Genomic DNA, 19,843 nt, shown 5'->3' on the forward strand with positions numbered 1-19,843 from the left:
AGCAGACGCTCTTATCCAGAGCGACTTACAGTGGTACAGGGACATTCCCCCGAGGCAAGTAGGGTGAAGAGCCTTGCCCAAGGACACAACGTCATTTGGCAGAGCCGGGAATCGAACCGGTAACCTTCAGATTACTAGCCCGACTCCTTAACCGCTCAGCCACCTGACTCCTCATCACCATCATCTTCCCCCCAGCCAGAAACATTATCCTCATCATCATCATCCATGTGAATGTTGATCACTGTTCTCCATACCTGCCCTTAAGGTTGAAGTTCTTGCCCAGAAGCAGGTTTTTGAGGGATGGGTGTCTGGAGAAGGCTGGGAGGACCATCAGCAGGTCTGCATCCAACCCTGAGGACAACACACACACACTTTGTAGATTCAGTAGCCTTGTGTGTGTGTGTGTGTGTATGTGTGTGTGTGTCTTACCATTGTCAGAAATGTCCAGGGTACTGACACAGGAGACCCTAGGGAACAGCTCCTGGATTATCCCTGCACCGGCAGATTTCAACTGAGAGAGTGAGAGATGAAAACAGACATGGAAATAATTGTGAGGACCGAGGGAGGCTGGAGGACAGATGGAAGCCAGACGACAGCAGCAGGACAGCAGGTCAGACAGAGGAGGTACCTCACAGCTGCTGATGTCTAGGTGCAGGTCCGTGATGTGAGGGTTGGTGGATAGGCCGAGAAACAGGGCCCTAGGAAAGGAGAGAGAGAGAGAGAGAGAGGGGGGGGGAGGGGGGGGTTAGCTCTATAGAAATCTCTTTTCTCAGCTCTCCTGTTAAGGTCTCCCATCACTGCTGCTCAAACGAAACCTTGTAGAGGGCTACTTTCCCCACACCTAAGAGCTAAGCTGCAATCTAAAAGGATTTGGGGAAAAGTAGATTGAAAGTGTCTGAAACATATTTGCTAAGAGCTAGGTAATGCCTCTAATGAAATTCAGGAAAAGTACAGTAAATACTAAGAAGTGGAACCAGCACCTGTCTGTGATGTGAAGGTGCATTACTGAATCGGACAGCCCAGCATTTTTTTTCTAGTTTTCTTTGAAATGAAAACACGTCAAAGAATGACATGTGAGTAAACTATTAAAGAGGATATGTTCCTGCGAGAGAACTCAAGTGTTTTGGGCCTATAGCACAGCTAGTAAAATAATAAGACTTTATTTATATAGCACATTTCATACAAGAATTGCAGCTCAAAGTGCTTCACATAAAATCAATAAAAACAATAATACAAATGATAAAAGTAATACAAAAATACACCATTTTTTTTTAACTCAACAAAATACAAGCCGCATTCTTTGCGGGAATCAAAACCCATAAGCCGCAGTCTTTGCGGTATCTCGAATCCGTCTTAGACTCGAGCTGCCTTTGCAGTTTCCACAACATATCACAAACCAGACGAGCCGCAATCTATCTGCGGTCTCTCGAATCCGTCTGAGACTCGAGAAAATAAGAGAGAGACTTGGCTTGTTTCATGTTTCTCTCCAGAACACTGTAGATGAGCGTGTTTAGGGTGTCGGCCAGTCCAGCAGTGCTCACGACCGCACACCCAACTCACCTCAGGGCGTCAGGGGGCAGCTTCATAGAAGACAGGTTCACGTGACTCAAACTGAACACTGAGCTGAAGAACTGTCTGAACATGGGGAGCGTCTCCCTCGCTTTCCTAGAGAGGACGAGAAAGAGAAAGGGCAGAGGGAGGAGGAGAGGGAGGAGGAGAGGGAGATCATGAGTGACAAGACAGACAGGCTAGACATTTGACATTTAGGTCACCATTGTCATTCTGGCACAGGGAAAGGTGATGCTTGAATAATTACGGCTGACAATGTGGACTTCACAAAAGAGGAGGTTTGCATGAAACCATCTGTTAGGGTAACTTGATGTGAAATCCAGTATGTGTGCAAACACACATACAAACACACAAACTACAGCTGTAGAAGAGTTTCACTAGAGCCCGAGGAGGAGAACCCCTCTGAGCCGGAGTAGATAAGGGAAGCATCCAGGCAGCTAATGTATTACACGGTATCACTGCGTGTTCCTGCCTTGTAGAACAGCCTAACAGCCATAGCATTCTGAACATACAAATAATTCATTGTAGCAGGGAGGAAAGGGAGAGACACAATTAGACAGCAGAGAGAGCGGGTGGAGAGAGGTAGAGAGACCCTTCCGAGATGTGAGCGGAGCGAGTACGAGGAGTGATGTTGACATGTGTGGATGTCAGCGATGACCGTGATGGAAAGGATGGAAAGGTGGAGGGATCATGATGTGGTGTAAATAGGAGCTCACATTATACATCTGTGTGTTGGGTAACACATGCACCGTGACCCATTGGCCTATTAGCATTATCTCCCAGAGTATAGCGGGGACTTACAATGGATTCTGTCACAGAGTGATGGGCAGCTGATGTACAGAAAGGGGGAATAGACGGTGAGAGAGGGAGATGGTGGGAGCGAAAAGGATAGAGCAAAAGAGCGATGGAGAGAGATGGAGCATGAGAGGGAGGCAAGTGGGAAAATTGTAAACAAACAGTGCTACAGTCCATGTACTAAAGGACAGAAAGAGAGAGAGAGAGAAAGAGAGAGAGAGAGAGAGAGAGAGAGAGAGAGAGAGAGAGAGAGAGAGGGAGGGTTAGTGAGTAAAAAGGGAGAATGAGCCTCCATCAGGCTGTTTCATATGTATGAAACTGTGCTTATCAGCTCAAGCAGATTTATGTTCCGTTTGACGTGGAACAATCCCAGCTGCTGCTCCTGTGCCGCCAAACACAGCTTATTACTAACACAGTGACGGATAGGGAGAGAGGGATGGAGAGAGGGACAGAGAGAGGGACGGAGAGAGGGACGGAGAGAGGGACGGAGAGAGGGACGGAGAGAGGGACGGAGCCGCAGACAGGTGGGCGGGGCAGAAGTGGAGAAATTGGGAGAGCGAAACATAAGGGAGAGATCGAGGTTGGATGGAGTGAAGGTGACAGTAACATGAGTGAAAGACAGATGGAGGTGGGGAGGGAAAGAAAAGGAGAGGCGAGAGGAAATTGAGAAAAAGGAGACAGCGACGGAGCGAGGGAGAAAAGCAATGAGGATAGAGAGAATGGGTGGGAAGAGGAAAAAAGAGAGAGGGAAAACAAGTAATATAGGAGAGAAAGGAAGAGGGGATGAAACAGGGGGAAGATTTAATAAGTAGAGATTGAAATTTCAGGAGAAAAAGTGACGCAGGAAAGGTAGTTGGCAAGAGGGAGACCAAGAGAGAGAGAGAGGGAGAAAAAGAGAGCACGCTTTTTGCAGGAAGCCTTGGAATCCAAACATCAATTCCGTTCTAAAATTAGTCTCATTTCTCAGCAAACTTTTTTTACAATGGCGTAATGTGCTGAGCCGAGATGGGTTTGCTCTCAGGGTCCTGGGGGAGGGGATGAGAGATGGATCAGGGATCTGCTGCAGCAGCCTGCTAGCAAAGTAAACAACAAACACGCTGAGAAAAAAATGAATGAGTTGGCGGGTTGTAAACACTAATTTGGATCCAAAGGTCTAGGGCTAAGTATTAATCTATGGCAGAATGGATGGCGCAGATCTCTGGGGTGTTTTGCAGAGTGTGAATGATGAGGTCTTATTTGGGAGACAGAGGGAGGGAGCACACAGACTGTACACACCTGTGGGAGAAGGAGTTTTTGGACAGATTCAGGTAGGAGAGATCAGCACAGCAGCCTCTGAGCAGAGCTCCAAACAACTGGAGGACAGAAACAAGGTTGGAAATCCATCAGTGAGTGAACACTCATGAGTCCTAATCTTGTGTAAGATACAGCTAGACATTTTTTGCATGTCTCCCAGTAGCCAAAGCAAATATGTACTAACATCATGTCATAGCACAGCTGTTAGCAAAATAGCTCAAATTGTTCCTGGTGGTGAAATAATGATTTATTAGCTCATGACTTGTGTATCCTGTATGTTGATGACAGACAGGTAATTCTTACAGACGAGCAAATGGTGATCATCCTTTTCACTAAAACCAACTAATACAGGGGGGTATCTGACACCCTAACTAATAGGGGGTCAGATGGCTGAGTGGTTAGGGAATCGGGCTATTAATCAGGAGGTTGCCGGTTCAATTCCTGGCCGTGCTAAATTACGTTGTGTCCTTGGGCAAGGCACTTCACCCTACTTGCCTCGGGGAAATGTCCCTGTACTTACTGTAAGTCGCTCTGGATAAGTGCGTCTGCTAAATTTAAATGTAATACAGAATCTTATTATCTTTGTAAGAGAACAAATTGCCCAATCAATAGTCAAGATAATTAGAATGGTGCAAATCAAACCCCAAAACAATTAATTATTCAATCAAACAGCATAAATAATAGGGAGAGATCTAGACATTCTAAAGGAAAAAGCACAGTTGTGTAAAAAACAGGACATGAAATATCCATCAAAGAAAGTGTCGTCCTTTCATCCCCAAACTCATCAGAGGCAGAAGAGGGAAGGGAGTAATGAGAGACAACAGAATACTCCAATATTCAATACAAAATTCATGCTCGACTTTAGCCAGATAGTTCTTCTCCTCTGTTTGTAGGGCAGACTTTTTGAAACTCATCTGTTTCAACACATTCGGAGTTAAGAGGAACGCAAATGCACTGCGACCAACAGCACACTCTTTTAACCAGCAGACTCATCTTGTAGTTACGATCCAGAGACAGTTATGAATGCTACTCACCGAGTCCACAGTACAGTCGGTCCCAGAGAGGTCCAAATGGACCAGGCAGTTGGGCTGAGCCAAGAACATGTACAGGTTCTATGGGGAAAAGGACACATTGATGAAGGGGCGGTGAGGTACATGTGTGTATATGTCTGTCTGTCAGTCTAAAATGCATGTCTGTCTGTCTGTCTGTATATTTGTGTGTGTGTGTGTGTGTGTGCGCGCGCATGTGTGCGCATGTGTGTGTGTGTGCGTGTGTGTGTGTTCCCCTCACCGTGGCGTCTTCTCCAGACAGCACCCCTGGGTTCTTGCTCAGGTCCAAATGAAGGAGAGAGTTGGAATAGTCATCACTGGAGCACAGAGCTTGAGACAGAGACACCACACCTGAGAAAGACACACACACACACATACACATGCATTTGTCAAACAGTGCTTGGCAGGGTAAGTGAACAAATGCAAATTATTTGAGTGGTACCTAAATCCAAACCTGCAGCATTTTATGCTATGGCGCTGTCTCCAAAACTGTGTTCAAGGCAGTACCATGAACTAGTCCTGACTCATACAGCTCTCAGGATGAACGTCCAATGGCCCATTTAGACTCATTAACGGCTACTGTATATAGCAGCTAGCAGTCAGGAACTGCCAAGGGGTCACAAGCTGTGAGAGCAGTGAGGTCACTGGAGAGCAGTTAGCCCTGTGCCCTTGCAAACTGCTTGAGACAGACCACTACATAGCAGGGTTTGTGTCTCTCTAGTAATAGATTAAAGAGCGAATTAACCAGCAAGGAGCTGCTCTTAATAAGTATGTAACGTAGGCATGCCAGACAGGGGTATACACACACAAGCATGAGTGCTTACATTTGGACCATGTAAACCTGCGGCAGAGATAATGAAGGATTTGATCTGGACTAGTAGTACAGGAGGACTATTTAACCAAGGTACCAAGTCGGGTTGTGAGTACCTCCTGTAGGGTTTACAGAGTGGTCTCATCAGGGAGCCCACTAGGGGGGGCTATGGCCCAGGGGACAGCATGCTGAGGGAGGAACACATACCCTTGGAGGAGAGACATGTCTTGGAGAGGTTGAGCAAACGCAGGCCTTTGCTCAGGCGACACACCTGCTGGATCAGGTTAGACACGCCTGAGGAGAAACACACACACACACACAAACGAGTTACACTACGCTGCACACTACACTACACTCAAAAACACACAATATGCACCAAGATTCATACACATGCAATGTCGGCTGTACGGGCACAGAACAAGACCCAGTGCATGCTGTAGTATCTACAGGCAAACACGCACAGATGCTCGTTGACATGAGTAAGAGTGATAGGTGTCAGAATCACAGAACGTGATGTGCTAATGAGTCGTCTTGGCACGAATGCCATCCCCTGACCCTTTAACACTGCCACAGACACTCACGTAGACACACACAGACAAACAGACACCCACACACACACAAATACACATGCCAAAAAACAAAGAGCATCTGCCGCCAAGTAAACAAGACATAGAGACAAAACCCCGACTGTCGTTCAAACCCATCTGACATGCAGACAGTGAGAGTTTGAACAGAGAAAACAGAGAGAAACAGCCAAGAAAAACAGAGAACAGAGAAAGTATTTTAATGGTGTCTTACCTTGGTTGTCTAGGGTATTGTGTGCCAGATTGAGAGAGTGGATCACTGAGGCAGGGTTTTCTGACAAAGCGGCTGCCATTTTCTGTGGGAAATCGCTGAGGGAAGTCAAGTCAAAAATTGAAAGATTTTCAATGACTGAGGTTGGAACCTACTTATGTAGTTTAAAACAGACTGAGAAAATGGACAGGGTGTGGTGAAAGCATATCAGATAAAAAGAACCAAAAAGAAATCTCAGTAATATAAGCATGATGGACAGATGAGAGAGGTGAGAGACGACAGATAAAAGTGAGGAGATGAAAAGCAAAGAGGTGAGGGATCAAAGAGGGGAATGAGAGGAGGAGACGCACGATTTGAGGCCGGCGTTCTCCAGAGTGACTTCCTCCAGACTGGTGGACTTGCTGACGGTGTGGAGAACCTGCTCGACAACCTCGGAACCCTGACAGACGGACGGACAGACAGACAGACAGACAGACAGACAGACAGACAGAGAGAGAGAGAGAGAGAGAGAGATGAATAAGGGGCTTTACCAACAAACTTGTGGAAAGAAAAGAAAAGAAAATACAGGCACATATTCATATCGGTTGCTACATCTGTATTTTACAGCACACGTGAAGAGTAAAATAAATGGATGTTTACTAAGCGCATGTCTTTGCAGTAGAGCTTGGTGAACCAAGTGTTGTAAGCCATGGAAGCTACAATCACTGCAAGGTCTCTGAAAAGAAAACAGACACCCGTACATACACACACACACACACACACACACGTACACACGCACACACACACATAATTACCTTGAAGTCATCAGGCCATTACAGTGTACAAAAAGCAGTATTCACACAGTATTTGATGAAAAAAAATCTATTTATCCATGGCAACCATGATTTCAAAAGAAGCCTGAGTCCATTCTCCCTGTTGTTTGAGTGAACCCGAGAGGAGTGAAGGATGAGGAGAGCAGAAGATAGAAAGAGAGAAGAGAAGAGGGAGGCAAGAGGATGGCTGGACAGATGGAGGCCAGGTCAGTGGATCATTCAGTGCGAGGTGGCCCTGAGCCGTGTGTGATCCTGGCCACTGGCCCAACACTGCTGCACTGGTCCAGCCCGCTGCCAGACCCTCACATGCTCTGTCCAGAGGGAGGGCGAGAGGGGACCACGGCTACACAGCGAGCGGATGGAGAGAGGGGAGAGGGAGAGAGCAGAGAGCTACACAGTGAGAGGAGGGAGAAAGAGGGAGAGACCAGAGAGCTACACAGTGAGCGGAGGGAGAGAGAGGGGGAGAGGGAGAGAGCTACACAGTGAGCGTAGGGAGAGAGAGGGAGAGAGGGAGAGCATGAAATACTACTGAATAAGGGCTGAAGACTTCACATGGCATGGAGGGGACTTCACTTTCGACCAATGGCTGTGTGTGTGCGCGTGCACCTGTGTGTGTTTCAGTTCGACACACCACACAACTAATGAGCAACACAAGCCACCTACACAGAAGGAAAAAAACAGAACGCAGTTTCAAATATATGTGTGTGATCCGCAAGGATTTGAAACGCCGTCCCCGAATCCAAGAAATGTCAGACATCAGTGCATCCGCCTGCACAGCACAGACAGTGAGACAGAGATGCACGGCTGGTCCATGTGGAGCAGAGTCTTCTACCGACACCAACCCCACTGGGCCTTAGAGCACTAAGCCATGTCTGTCTTCAAGCTGTCCACAAACACACACACACGCGCGCGCGCACACAAACACACACAAACCAACGCGCGCACACTGTGGCCAGAGAAGAAACCCTGCTGTTTCTGTAGAAGCTGACAGAAGACAGACAGCAGCTAGAGGAGGTGTCTGCTTTCGCCCAGGAAGCATCGCACGCAGAGGAAGAGGACGTCAGGCGGCAGATAACACAGCGCCGGGTCCGCCCCTGTAACTGGAGAACGGCCAACCAAGAAGGACTGGGGCCAAAGTGGAAGGACAGGAGAGAGATTGATGCTGCGCTAACAGCTACTGGAGGAACCAGGGGATGACGGGGGCTGGGGAGGGAGGAGAGACCAGGGACATGACGCGTGGAGGGGAGGCTGCGTACGACTCCTAACTGGGGGTTTGACGTCGTAGCACTGAAGAGAGCCATCCAATGGTGTGACATTTCTGTCTTCAAAACCAAGACGGCCGGGGGAAGAGGAACGTGTAGGAAAAAGGGATGGTTCGCCAAAAATACATCTTTCACTTGGTGTGTCAGGTGAGGTTGAGGTGATGTCATATTTTACCGGCTATCTAAATGACTGAAGTCCAGCAGGTTAAACTCTCTGTTGTCCTGGGAGTGGTAGATCGTGTCCACATCCTGCAAGAGGGAGAGAGAGAGAGGGAAACAGAGAGAGAGCAAAAGTGACGAATGTGCCAATCCAGTGCACTGAAAATAGACACAGAATGAGGACCCCACTAAAATCTCCAGCACTTTACTGGCTGGCTAATGTACAAGGGGATCATCAAGACCGGATGAGCTGATGATGGTGGTCCAGGTACTATCTGAACTGAAAGCGTTAGATAGCCTTACCCACTGTACTTCCTCCTTACAGCCAATCCCATTGTAGTCACACAGAGCCGCATAGGTCTCTGAAAATCCACCTAGGAGGGGAAAGTAAATCATTGGTAAATCTTGAGGTAAGATGAAAGTGAAGCGCTTGAAAAAAATATGTTAAAAAGAATCATTGTGACCCACTTAAAGATGAATGTTGGCGTATATTTGTTGGGACTGGAGTAAATGAATGAACAGATGAGGTTTGGGGGATTGAAGGGGCTCACCGCATGTTTTCTGGGTCTCCACAGAGGATTCAGAACTGGGTGAAAACTTGTGGACTCCATCAGCGAGGTCCCCTTCAGCTCGACAGATCGCAGGACTGAGACACACACGCAGACACACACACAGCCAACATCGGTATTCTTTACACTCTACACTAAGTGCTTTACACAATACAACAAGGCTCCATACTCACGGCACAACGCACATTCTTCCTGCTTTTTATTGGATCAACCACACCTGCATCCCTCCACAGCCCTGACCCTAATCCTCATTGCATCTCTACATCTAACCCAGATCAGACAATATACGGCACCCCACTGGCACAGAGCAATGCTGCAGCAACTCTCCCACTCTCTGTCTCTCTCTGTCTCTCTCTCTGTCTCTCTCTGTCTGTCTGTCTCTCTCTCTCTCTCTCTCTCTCTCTCTCTCTCTCTCTCTCTCTCTCTCTGTGTCTCTCTCTCTCTCTCTCTCTCTGTCTCTCTCTCTGTGTTTCTCTGTCTCTCTCTGTCTCTGTCTCTCTCTCTCTGTGTGTCTCTCTCTCTCTCTGTGTCTCTCTCTCTGTGTCTCTCTCTCTCTGTCTCTCTGCCTCTCTCTCTCTATCGCTCTCTCTCTCTCTGCGTCTCTCTCTCTCTGTCTCTCAGCCTCTCTCTCTCTCTATCTGTCTCTCTCTCTCTCTCTCTCTCTCTCTCTCTCTCTCTGTCTCTCTCTGTCTCTCTCTGCCTCTCTCTGGGTACAACGGTCTCCCCCACACTATGTGACTTTGCTCTAATGGAAAACTGCCATATGGACAGTCTGCACTCAGCTAGGTCAATCCTGATGATGTTACATCCGTGCACAGCCTCAATAAGGAGGTTTTAAAATGGAGTACTACTGCAGGGGTGTGGGGTACTGTATATTGACTGGAGCAGATTCGATTAGAAACACTTCATTAGTCCTTCAGAGGAAACTTGTTTGTCAACCACCAGCATGAAAAAGAAGGGAACATCCTTCTCCAACAGAAAATACACACCACCACAGAATATAAATACAGTAGCCATACAGTATGCGTATTCTGCACATTGGGAGTAGAAAGTTATTCTACAGTAGGAGTATAGCCTTGGTAGGGTGATAAAGGGGCATCATGTTCGAGTGTATATTTGGGACTTACGCATACACCGAGTTGTTAAATACTCTGGAGAGGGCAAAGTTCACGTGGTTGATCATGTGATCCAGGTGGTCTTGAGTCTGCAGTCTCAGGGAGTATGTTGACTTGTCCGTATCTATGACTACCTGCAATGAGTTGAGATGACAGGAAAAGTTGGAGGAAACAAACTACTCCACTTGTTCACCTGTCTAGCTCAGTATAAGGACTATGTTACGTGTGATAAGACACAAACAACAATCAAGTTGACTTGTATACAACAGGAAATGTGTGATTCTATCAACCATCCAACAAGCCAAGATGTGGAGGGATGTCCAGGCCTGGGAATCTGACCTGATGCTCTGGATAGGTGTTCATAGCTCGAATTTCCAGGAAGTTGAACGTCATCTCCACCTGAAACGATATTCATGGTCGTGAAGATCAATACATTTGACTGTTCTTGTTTCCAAAAGATGAAATGATGATGATTAGGAGAATCTCTTTGGTAGCTTTCGATTCATTGTCTTATTCCTCTTTTCCTTCGTCAAACATCATCAAAATCATCCTCATCACCCTCACTATCATTTTCATCCCCAAGATGCCAATGAAAACATGACCAGGGGCCATTCGTTGAGTGACATACCTTGGTGGGAACCTTGACAGCAAAGAGATAGAGCCTCCATATTGCCAGGACCTGAAAGAGAAGAGTCGTATTTCACTGTCAGAGAAGTGGAAATGCAGAAGGGCAAATGAGCATAACATGGCGAACTACAAACACTATTACACAGGGCTAATCGTTGCATCTGTTCATCCCAACCTTCTCATGACTCACTGGAAGCACCACTGGCATTAACTGGCTAATGATTGCAGGCCAGCCTGGGGGGATACAGGCTATTTATTGTAAGACTATCATCGTTTTGAAAAATGGTGTTTGTAGTACAGTGTTTTACGACGTGATGGCCATTTTCAATAGATAATGCTGCCGATGTATCATAACATGAGCTCACAGAGAGATAAAGAGTTGAGGGATTTTACAAGGAGACAGCATATGACTAGTAAAATAGCTGATAAGAGAAGGGTCCCAAGCAAAGGAATATTATTTAATTTAAGGGGAATTAGGAAGAGGGAGAAAGAGAGAGCAAGAGATAAAGCAAGAGAAACAGATAAACACAGCAAAAGGATAGAGAACGAAAATGTGCAGAAGTAATTACACTCATTTATAATTCAGACTTCCTCATTAGCATACTCTGCCCACGCCCATTCTACACACTGCATATCCCCCTCTCCGTCCCTCTCTCTCTCTGTTCCAAGTGTTTACTTCCCCTTTCCTCTAACTCCAAATCCTCATTCCAGTCCATACTCCCATTTCTCCTTTCTCACCCACTACCATCCCTCCATTTTCCCATCTCCATGGAAATCAGTTTTTTATTTCATCAAGCCATCTTCTCCTTAATCCCTCTATCTCACAACCCACCTCCCTATGTGCCATTGTGGCCTGTCTCCCTGTCCCCGACTTCACCCCCCTCCTCGACCTCCCTCTTTTTCTTGTTCCCTCACAGTTTTCTATTCTTTTCTGCTCTGTCGCTTTCAATTCCTCAAGGCTTCTCTGCGTTGAATCAGTAATGGCACCCCACTGTGCGGAGGAGAGAGAGAGGGAGACAGAGATAGAAAAGAAAGAGGGAGGAAGGGAGGGAGGGAGACAGCAAAGGAGAGGGAAAGAAAGATGGAGATAACAGATTTCCCAGTAATAAAGTCTTCAGATTCAGCTGGCTATCCACGCCTTGTCAGCCTAACTAGACCAGGCTCAATCTATCCAGGCAGTCATTTAGGCATGGGCTCCCAGGGAGAGAACCAGAAAATTCACAAGTCCAGCTGAGGAGGGAGACTGGGAGGCGGGCAGAGCGGCCCCCCCCAACATCCCTCCCTCCTTCTCCACCTCAGACTCTAGCATCTCAAAGGGCCTTCTGAGAAACCAGACCCTATTACAGAGATTATTAGGCACGTCAGAAATTCCCTGACAAGTTTCAAAACTCTGTTACGTAAACACGATCAGAGAGGAGCGGGGGAGGAGACACGTGATAGAAGTATGTGATGGCTGAAAGGCTCAGGGAGAGAAAAAGAGAAGGAGAGTGAGTGAGGAAGAGAGAGAGGGAGGTAGAGATAGAGAGAAAACATGAGAGAGATGAAATCCCCATCAAAGGCATTGTTATCAGACCCAAAAGATGTGTGTGTAAACAAACACATAAATAATGCAGCCTTTATAGAGGGGTGTTGGTGTGTTGACAAAAGATGACTACACCAACGTTGCTCCTCTTAGTGAGACATTATCCCAGACAATCAATACAATGTCTTTTGGGTAAGTGTTTGTGTGGAACTATATGTCAATCAAGTCCAGAGTCAAATGTGGGGTATTAGCCTGAAAAGGACAAAAGCAACACATGACAAAGAATTTCACAACATTTGCCAAAACTATCAAAAGACACTTTGAAGAGGAGAAAGTCAGTAAAATGCCTTATCGCTTCCTGCAGAATATAGAATCCCATCATATCAGTGGTGTCTGTTTCAACCTTAAAAAGGATAAAGATTGGACCGTCATATTTCAGTTGAAAGGGGTCGAAATAGGTTAACCTCCAAAGAAACAACTGTTCAATTAGACCATAGTAGAGCTTGAAGACCACCAGTCGCTCCCTACTTATCTCATCACACAGACAGTCTGGAGGCTCAGCAGTGTCTGAGATGACCAGTCCGAGCCCCGACGGGCCAGAAATACGATTTGGGACAGAGGAGGATCCATCAGCCAGGGGAGGGGCGTGGGAGAGGAGAAGGAGAAGGAGGAGGTTGCCACTCCAAGACATCCACAGAGAATCTCAGAGCAAGTGATAGAAGCTGGGAGGAGATCTAAAAGTCCTGTGGCCATGTGTGTGTGTGTGTGTGTGTGTGTGTGTGTGTGTGTGTGTGTGTGTGTGTGTGTGTGTGTGTGTGAGTGTGAGTGTGTGTGCGCGTGTGTGTGTGTGTGTGTGTGTGTGTGTGTGTGTGTGTGTGTGTGTGTGTGCGTGAGTGTGCGTGTGTGTGTGTGTGTGTGTGTGCGTGCATGCAAAGGGATGCAGAGGTGCCCTTGCAGACATGGCACAGTGTCAGCCCCTTGGAGTTCAAAGAGCCGAGTGTCTGCCAGTCTGCAGGGAGCGTGGGCAAGGGGGGGGGTGGTGGACTGGGGGGTGGGGAGGCTGTATGGAGACAGGAGGGTGGGGCGGGTACCGCAGGGAGGAAGGAGGGGGCCCGGGGTTTATATTAATCGTAAGCCGTCGAGGCTCCGGGTCTTGCACTTCAAACGAGAACCAGTGATTCAAAGTGTGTCTCTGGGCCAGAAACCACAGCAGCTCCGGGGACATCAAGCCAGGGCACACTGTCTGCCTGAGTGAGTGTGTGTGTGTGTGTGTTGCTGCCAGACCTGGTGGATACTATTTGTGGTTCAGCCTGAAGGCACTTTTAGGAACAGGCGGAGAATGACACACACACTCTTGTATATATCAACAGACACAAACACAAGTGTGCACATGCACACATGATCCCGGGGCACACAGGGCCAGTCCACTGCTGTCACCCAGGTATTAACATGACACAACCCCTTTGCTGGCAGACAGAGTGTGTGGTGCATTTGTGTGTCCGTGTTTGCTGTTAAAGTGTGTGCACGCAAGTGTGTGACTTTGAAAGCATACAGTTGCCCCAGGTCCGACAGAGATTCCGAAAATACTAAGAGAAAAGACAGAAAGAGAAAAGCAAGTGTGTGTGTGTGTTTGTGTGTGTGTGATGTTATGGTGACTGTATGGAGGGTTTCTGTGTGCAAGCCTGTATGAATGTGTGTGTTAGAGAGAGAGATAAAGGGGGGTGAGAGAGATAGAGAGTAAATGAGAGGGAAGATGCAGACCTTTAAAGACACATCTTGCTCCAGATTCTCTCATAAAAGGCAGCTCTTCTCTTAATCAAAGAGACGGCAGCCAAGCCTGTGGAACTTCGAAGGGCACTTTAAGAACAGAGAGGGAGAGAGGAGGTTATAGAAGGAAGGAAGGAAGGAAGGAAGGAAGGAAGGAAGGAAGGAAGGAAGGAAGGAAGGAAGGAAGGAAGGAAGGAAGGAAGGAAGGAAGGAAGGAAGGAAGGAAGGAGGGAGCAGAAAGATAGAAAGATGGAGAGAGAGAGAGTAAAAGAAAGAGGAGAAGGAAGGATTTAAACAAAAAGGAATTTGAGGTAGAGGGGAGAGAAAGAGCGAAAGTGAGTCAGAGAGAGAGAGGCCAAAAGACAGAGAGGCAAAAAGAAAGATAAAGAGACCGAACAAGAGGGGTGAAAGAGAGAATGACGGAGAAGGAAGGCAAACTCGAGTCAGAAACCCCTCCAGACTAGAAAGCTCTCAGTCAGACTGTGCCTGTGTCTCCCCTGTGGGAGTACTGAGAAGGTCAGCAGTCACACCACATACCCTCTCCCACAGGCCGCTGGCTGGCGGGCTGGCTGGCTGGTTGAGATCAACTCACACAAACGGTTCCCTCGACAACCTAGTAAAGACACTCTGGTCAACTACCGTGGCATCCGCCATTAAAATGACCATGCCCAGCCTCGGGTCAGTGTATACAGCCCACACCCCCCACAGCATCTCCCAGACACAAACACAGCTTCACCACCCATGTGAGCTGCAGGCCACAAGTGCACTAATGAGCAGCTTCTTTAAACAGAGCAACGTGTAAGGAGCATTCCTATTCAACGTGTCTCCAGACGGTGTTGAACACACACGCTGGCGTTGCGGGCACGCACCAACCTTCAGCTCCTTAAGCTACAGACACCAGGCTACAGAGAACACTGTAGACCAACGACAGATCCCTCTACCATGGACGGGGGTATAAGAGACCTTTCTAATCCCATAAGAGAGTCCCAGGAGAACCTCTGCAGCCAGAAGCACCGAGACGCCCCAGACATCAGTTTGCATTTCGGAGTGTTCCATTGGAGCAGTAGCGGCCAGTAATAGGACTGTTATCAGAGGGGAGAGCGGAAAAGAAAGAACCAATGGAGGATGAAATGGAACGACGGATCCTGATAAATAATTGACGGAGGAGAAAAGGCAGCATTCGGGGGAACATCTAAACACATCAGATTTCCTGTCGCCCCTGCATCTCCTCCACTGCAGTTGCTCTCATCACCCACTACTCCCTTGAGCCACCCCCCCCCCAACTCTCTCCACCCTGCCCCACCCCCTTTTTCTCTCTCTCTCTCTCCTCTCTCTTTCTTTGAAGAGGCTTTGTTTTGGAGTTGTTATTACTGTAGTCTCCAAATGAGGACTGATAAATGTATGTATGTGTTTGTGTGTGTCTGAGCAGAATGTTTGTTCTTTGTGTCTGCACATGCAAGTGTGGGTAGATTGCAGGCGACTGTCTGTGTGTCTGGCGTAAGTGTGTGTCCTGGTTCTTGTGCATCTGGGTGCATGTTAGTGTTGTTGTTGCCTCAGGCACCGTTAAGATGTCATGCTGAGGATTCCATGTGTCTGTCTGAAATGTGAGGGTGACACTGGCTTTGTGTGTGTGTCTCTGTGCGTGTGTGTGCACGCATGTGTGAGTGCAACGTAGTTCACACATGTCTATGCATGTGCCGGTATGCGTGTGTGCATGCATTGGTGTGTTTATGGATCCTTGGTTACATGTGTGTATGTTTGTGTGTATGCGTGTTCTTGGTTGTGTGTGTGTGTGTGTGTGTGTGTGTGTGTGTGTAAGGGTGGCACAGCGTGACGGCCGCACAGTTGACACACAGACAGCTTGATACCAGGAGACCCCATAGGGAAACAGGGCAGGGAGTGAGAAAGAGAGAGAGAGAGAGAGAGAGAGAGAGAGAGACGGAGAGAGAGAGAGAGAGAGAGAGAGAGGGGGGGGGGGGGGACAAAGAGTAAATGTAACACATATTCAAAAGCCATCATGCATGCCTGAGAGACAGTGATACATGACCACACACTCCATCCTCTTTCATAAAAACCTGTAATCCACCACCAAAGAGCAACATACTAGCGCTGAGGTTTTTGTACTGATGCAAGGCCGTTTTTACTTTCCTTGCCATGCGGCAAAGTATTGGAAGCACATGCATCAGCAGAACCCATTTGGATATTGTAAAGTTCTCGTAACTGCCCGGCTAATTTAATTGCATCTGAATCGAGGCTGGTAGCATAGAGTGGTTCAATACAGTTTTATGTGTTCAGATAAAGATGGAGGAGGAGAGGAGAGCAAGCGAGAGATGATGAGGGGAGAGGGGGAGCGACAGGAGAAGGGGAGGGGGGGAGGGGTGACGGGACTAGTAATAGAGATGGACAGATACCAAAGGAAGAAAGGGGAACCTACACAGAGACAAAGACGAGACACAGACCAAAATAGAGGGGAGGTGGTATGTGTGTGTGTGTGGTGACTGAGAGAAACGGGGGATCGAGAGAGGGAGGGAGGGAGGGAGGGAGGGAGGGAGGGAGGGAGGGAGGGAGGGAGGGAGGGAGGGAGGGAGGGAGGGAGGGAGGGAGGGAGGGAGGGAGGGAGGGAGGGAGGGAGGGAGGGAGGGAGGGAGGGAGGGAGGGAGGGAGGGAGGGGAGAGACCAGCCACCCGGATGAGAACGGAAGATGAAGGTGGCGAAGAAGGAGGGCTGAGAGACAAGAGGGATGCAGAGCAAATAGTTTGATGTCTTCTCAGCTCCCAGCTTCCCCATGCCGTCTCTTCAGCGGCGGTTGACACACAGCGGGGGGAGAGGAAATGAGCTCATTGTCTCATTCAGTATCTGGTGTGTTCATGGGTGTGTGCCTTGAGTGTGAGCGTGCAAATGTGTTCCATGTATTGGTGTGTCATTAGTAAATGATCAGGGTGACTAATTGCCGAGGCCTCAACAGCACCGATGACCAGTGTGTTTGGCTCCCATAGGCTCCTGAGAGCCTCCCAGCCTGCCCACACACCCTCTGGCACACACACACACACAGGCTGGCGTGAACACACACACGGGGGAGGATGAACACACACACAGATACCAAGCCCTCGCCTCCGGCTTTGGAGTCATGCTGCCACATCTAATAAGGGTTGAAAGGCTGGACTCTGTAGGCCAGAGTGACCACTTCATTCTTCCAGTCGAGCCACGCTCCCCGACCTCAGTACTGCGTGTGGCAGAGTGCACGTACCAGTATCCTGTCCTCTGATTTGCCGTTCTTGGTGTCCTGCTTCACGGCTCGCACAAACTTGATAGACTGTTTGTCGATGACCCTCCTGATGCTCTCTGTGGGGAGAAGAAAACAAAAAGAAAATACTGAAACCTGTAAATCTCTGGAAGTTCAACACAAGTCAACCATCTCATGCAGACACACAAACGAAACACAAACCACCTCAAGAGGAAATGAAACCATTTTATATTTAGACTACTGTCGACAACTTCATCCAGTAAGACTCTAGAGTGGTCGTAAACAGACGGCTACAAGGAAAAGGTACAATACTGATCTGTCTCATCCTCAGTTCAAATTAAATACGAAAAGCCTGTAAAATCGCGGTTAGGGAATCGGGATAGTAATCTGAAGGTTGCCAGTTCGATTCCCGGCCGTGTCAAATGACGTTGTGTCCTTGGGCAAGGCACTTCACCCTGCTTGCCTCGGAGGGCATGTTCCTGTACTTACTGTAAGTCGCTCTGGATAAGAGTGTCTGCTAAATGACTAAAATGTAAATGTAAAATGCTAATTATTGTCATAAATCCCTTCAATCTAAAACACACCCATACAGTGTCTCACTGTGGTGGTTTTGGGCTGTATTCTACATTCTCACTTGTCACAGGCAATAACACTCATGAACCCAGGTCTACATACAGTAAATGTAGAGAAGGTTTTAGCAGATGATATGGAGGTGGAGGTGAGACAGAGAGAGAGAGAGAAAGAGAGAGAGAGGATCAGAGTAAGACAAACAGAGTTAATGCAGGAGTAATCGACTTTAATCTCTGTAAAACCCAATCAGTTAAACCATTTACAGGGCATTCTTACAGGCGGACCAAAGCAGGCCAGGGCAGGTCTGCCAGCCAGGCCTTGACATATGCTTCCATTAGTCGAAGAGTGGGGGAGTGGGAGAGGGATGGAGGAGAAATCTAAGGTGAGGTGAACCTCTCTTAGATTGTTTAATGGAAGCATCTCTCCTGCCCCTCCCCTTATCTCCTCCCCTCTCATCTCATCACTTCTTCTCGCCTCTATACACTCAGTGCCCTGATTGAATCATGCTCAGTGTTATTGCAACTTGGCCGGGCAAAATGATGTTGCCGAGAAGACTGTGAGGTAAACAGGGATTATTTGCCATCAAGATAATTAGCAGTGAGAGACACCCTACTAACACCTTAGGTGTCAAGTGTGTGTGTTGGTGTTACTGTGCATGTGTGAGCTTGTGTGTGAGTGTGTTGGGTTGGGGGGGTGGGGTCTTTGTCTGTTGGATATTGTGCATCAACAATATGATAATGGGAAGTGATACTCTTTCCAGTGTGTGTGTGTGTGTGTGTGTGTGTGTGTGTGTGTGTGTGTTTGTGTGTGTTGGACTGGGCATTGGTGTGCTGAGCATTGCAGCCATCTCTACAGTGAAGAGGACCAGCCTCTCAATGCAGAAACTCAAGCCTGTTTCACACAAACCTCCCACGCACATAGAAACACGCGCGCGCGCGCACACACACACACACACAAACTCATACTTAATGAAGACACACGCATATGGTATCCAAATACACGTATTTCTACAAAAAATAACCTACTGCTTATAGCATGGAGATCAACAGACCGTTCGGGGTAAATAGGAAGCAGCAACAGAATAAAGTCTCTGATTCGGATCGATGGGATTAATATCGTCACTGACGTGGGTTTACACAGTACGTACACAGCCATAGATACTTTGCCGAAGAAGAGACATTTCCTTCGCCTGCCGCGGCCGCGGCTATAACTCATCCCATCCAAATACATGTAACGTTCGATATTACAAGTTAGGCACGAGTCTGAATAAAATAATCATTTGCATCTAACGCTGCTTGACTGGCTTCATGTGTTGCAGGTGGCGCGTTGCCCTTAAAAAGCACTCAGCGAGCAGGTGTACAGAATGACTGTGATTTGGAAGAGGAGTTTGTGCATACCTGTAATTTCTCTGCTGACGTTAATGAAACCTGCAGCGGCGGATTCTTTAGAGGCCATAGTGTACGCTGGCTCCTCGCGCAGTTCCTTCGCTCCCTTCTCCCCTCCGCTGCTCTTAATCAAAGTGCAGTGCAGTGCAGCTAATGCGTTTGCGCTGGCAATCTGAGTAGAGCGGGCGACTTCACTGCCTATAAACATATCATATCAAAGAGAGCGAGAGAGTGAGGGAGGGAGGGAGGGAGGTAGTGAGAGAGAGAGAGAGAGAGAGAGAGAGAGAGAGAGAGAGAGAGAGAGAGAGAGAGAGAGAGAGAACGAGATGGAGAGAGGGAGAGAGGGAGAGAGGGAGAGAGGGAGAGACAGTAAACGAATGAGCAAGAGATGTTGCGTCAGCGCCAGTGAGATACTTAACAGGGTGCTTCATGTGGGATAAAAAAATATGACATGTTAATTAGTATCTACTAGTCCACTGTTGTTTTTCTTGCAAATGAA

General features: G+C 47.8%; 1 protein-coding gene across 1 annotated transcript; it reads right to left on the minus strand.

The window, feature by feature from the left end:
• Positions 1-238: 238 nt before the first annotated feature.
• On the minus strand, positions 239-19,490 carry carmil3 (capping protein regulator and myosin 1 linker 3). Its single transcript, XM_067252959.1, has 19 exons — positions 19,357-19,490; positions 17,393-17,487; positions 10,858-10,908; positions 10,569-10,628; positions 10,242-10,363; positions 9,097-9,191; positions 8,849-8,919; positions 8,562-8,635; positions 6,952-7,027; positions 6,663-6,751; positions 6,316-6,410; positions 5,725-5,811; positions 4,948-5,057; positions 4,692-4,769; positions 3,640-3,716; positions 1,561-1,665; positions 629-698; positions 430-511; positions 239-351 (listed from the first exon to the last, which is right to left on the minus strand). Exons 1-19 carry the CDS (start codon positions 19,412-19,414, stop codon positions 239-241), a joined length of 1,608 nt encoding a protein of 535 aa, XP_067109060.1. The 5' UTR covers positions 19,415-19,490.
• Between the last annotated feature and the right edge of the window lie 353 nt (positions 19,491-19,843).

The sequence above is a fragment of the Osmerus mordax genome, chromosome 16 (assembly GCF_038355195.1).
Source record: "Osmerus mordax isolate fOsmMor3 chromosome 16, fOsmMor3.pri, whole genome shotgun sequence".
In the NCBI taxonomy this organism is placed as follows: Eukaryota; Metazoa; Chordata; class Actinopteri; order Osmeriformes; family Osmeridae; genus Osmerus; species Osmerus mordax.

Coding starts and splice junctions, on each gene's coding strand:
- carmil3 (XM_067252959.1), bottom strand. CDS start 19,414: ATGGCCTCTAAAGAATCCGCCGCTGCAGGTTTCATTAACGTCAGCAGA. Junction 8,920..9,096: donor GGAGACCCAGAAAACATGCG/GTGAGCCCCTTC, acceptor TTCCCCTCCTAG/GTGGATTTTCAGAGACCTAT. Junction 3,717..4,691: donor CCGACTGTACTGTGGACTCG/GTGAGTAGCATT, acceptor TCTGTCCTCCAG/TTGTTTGGAGCTCTGCTCAG.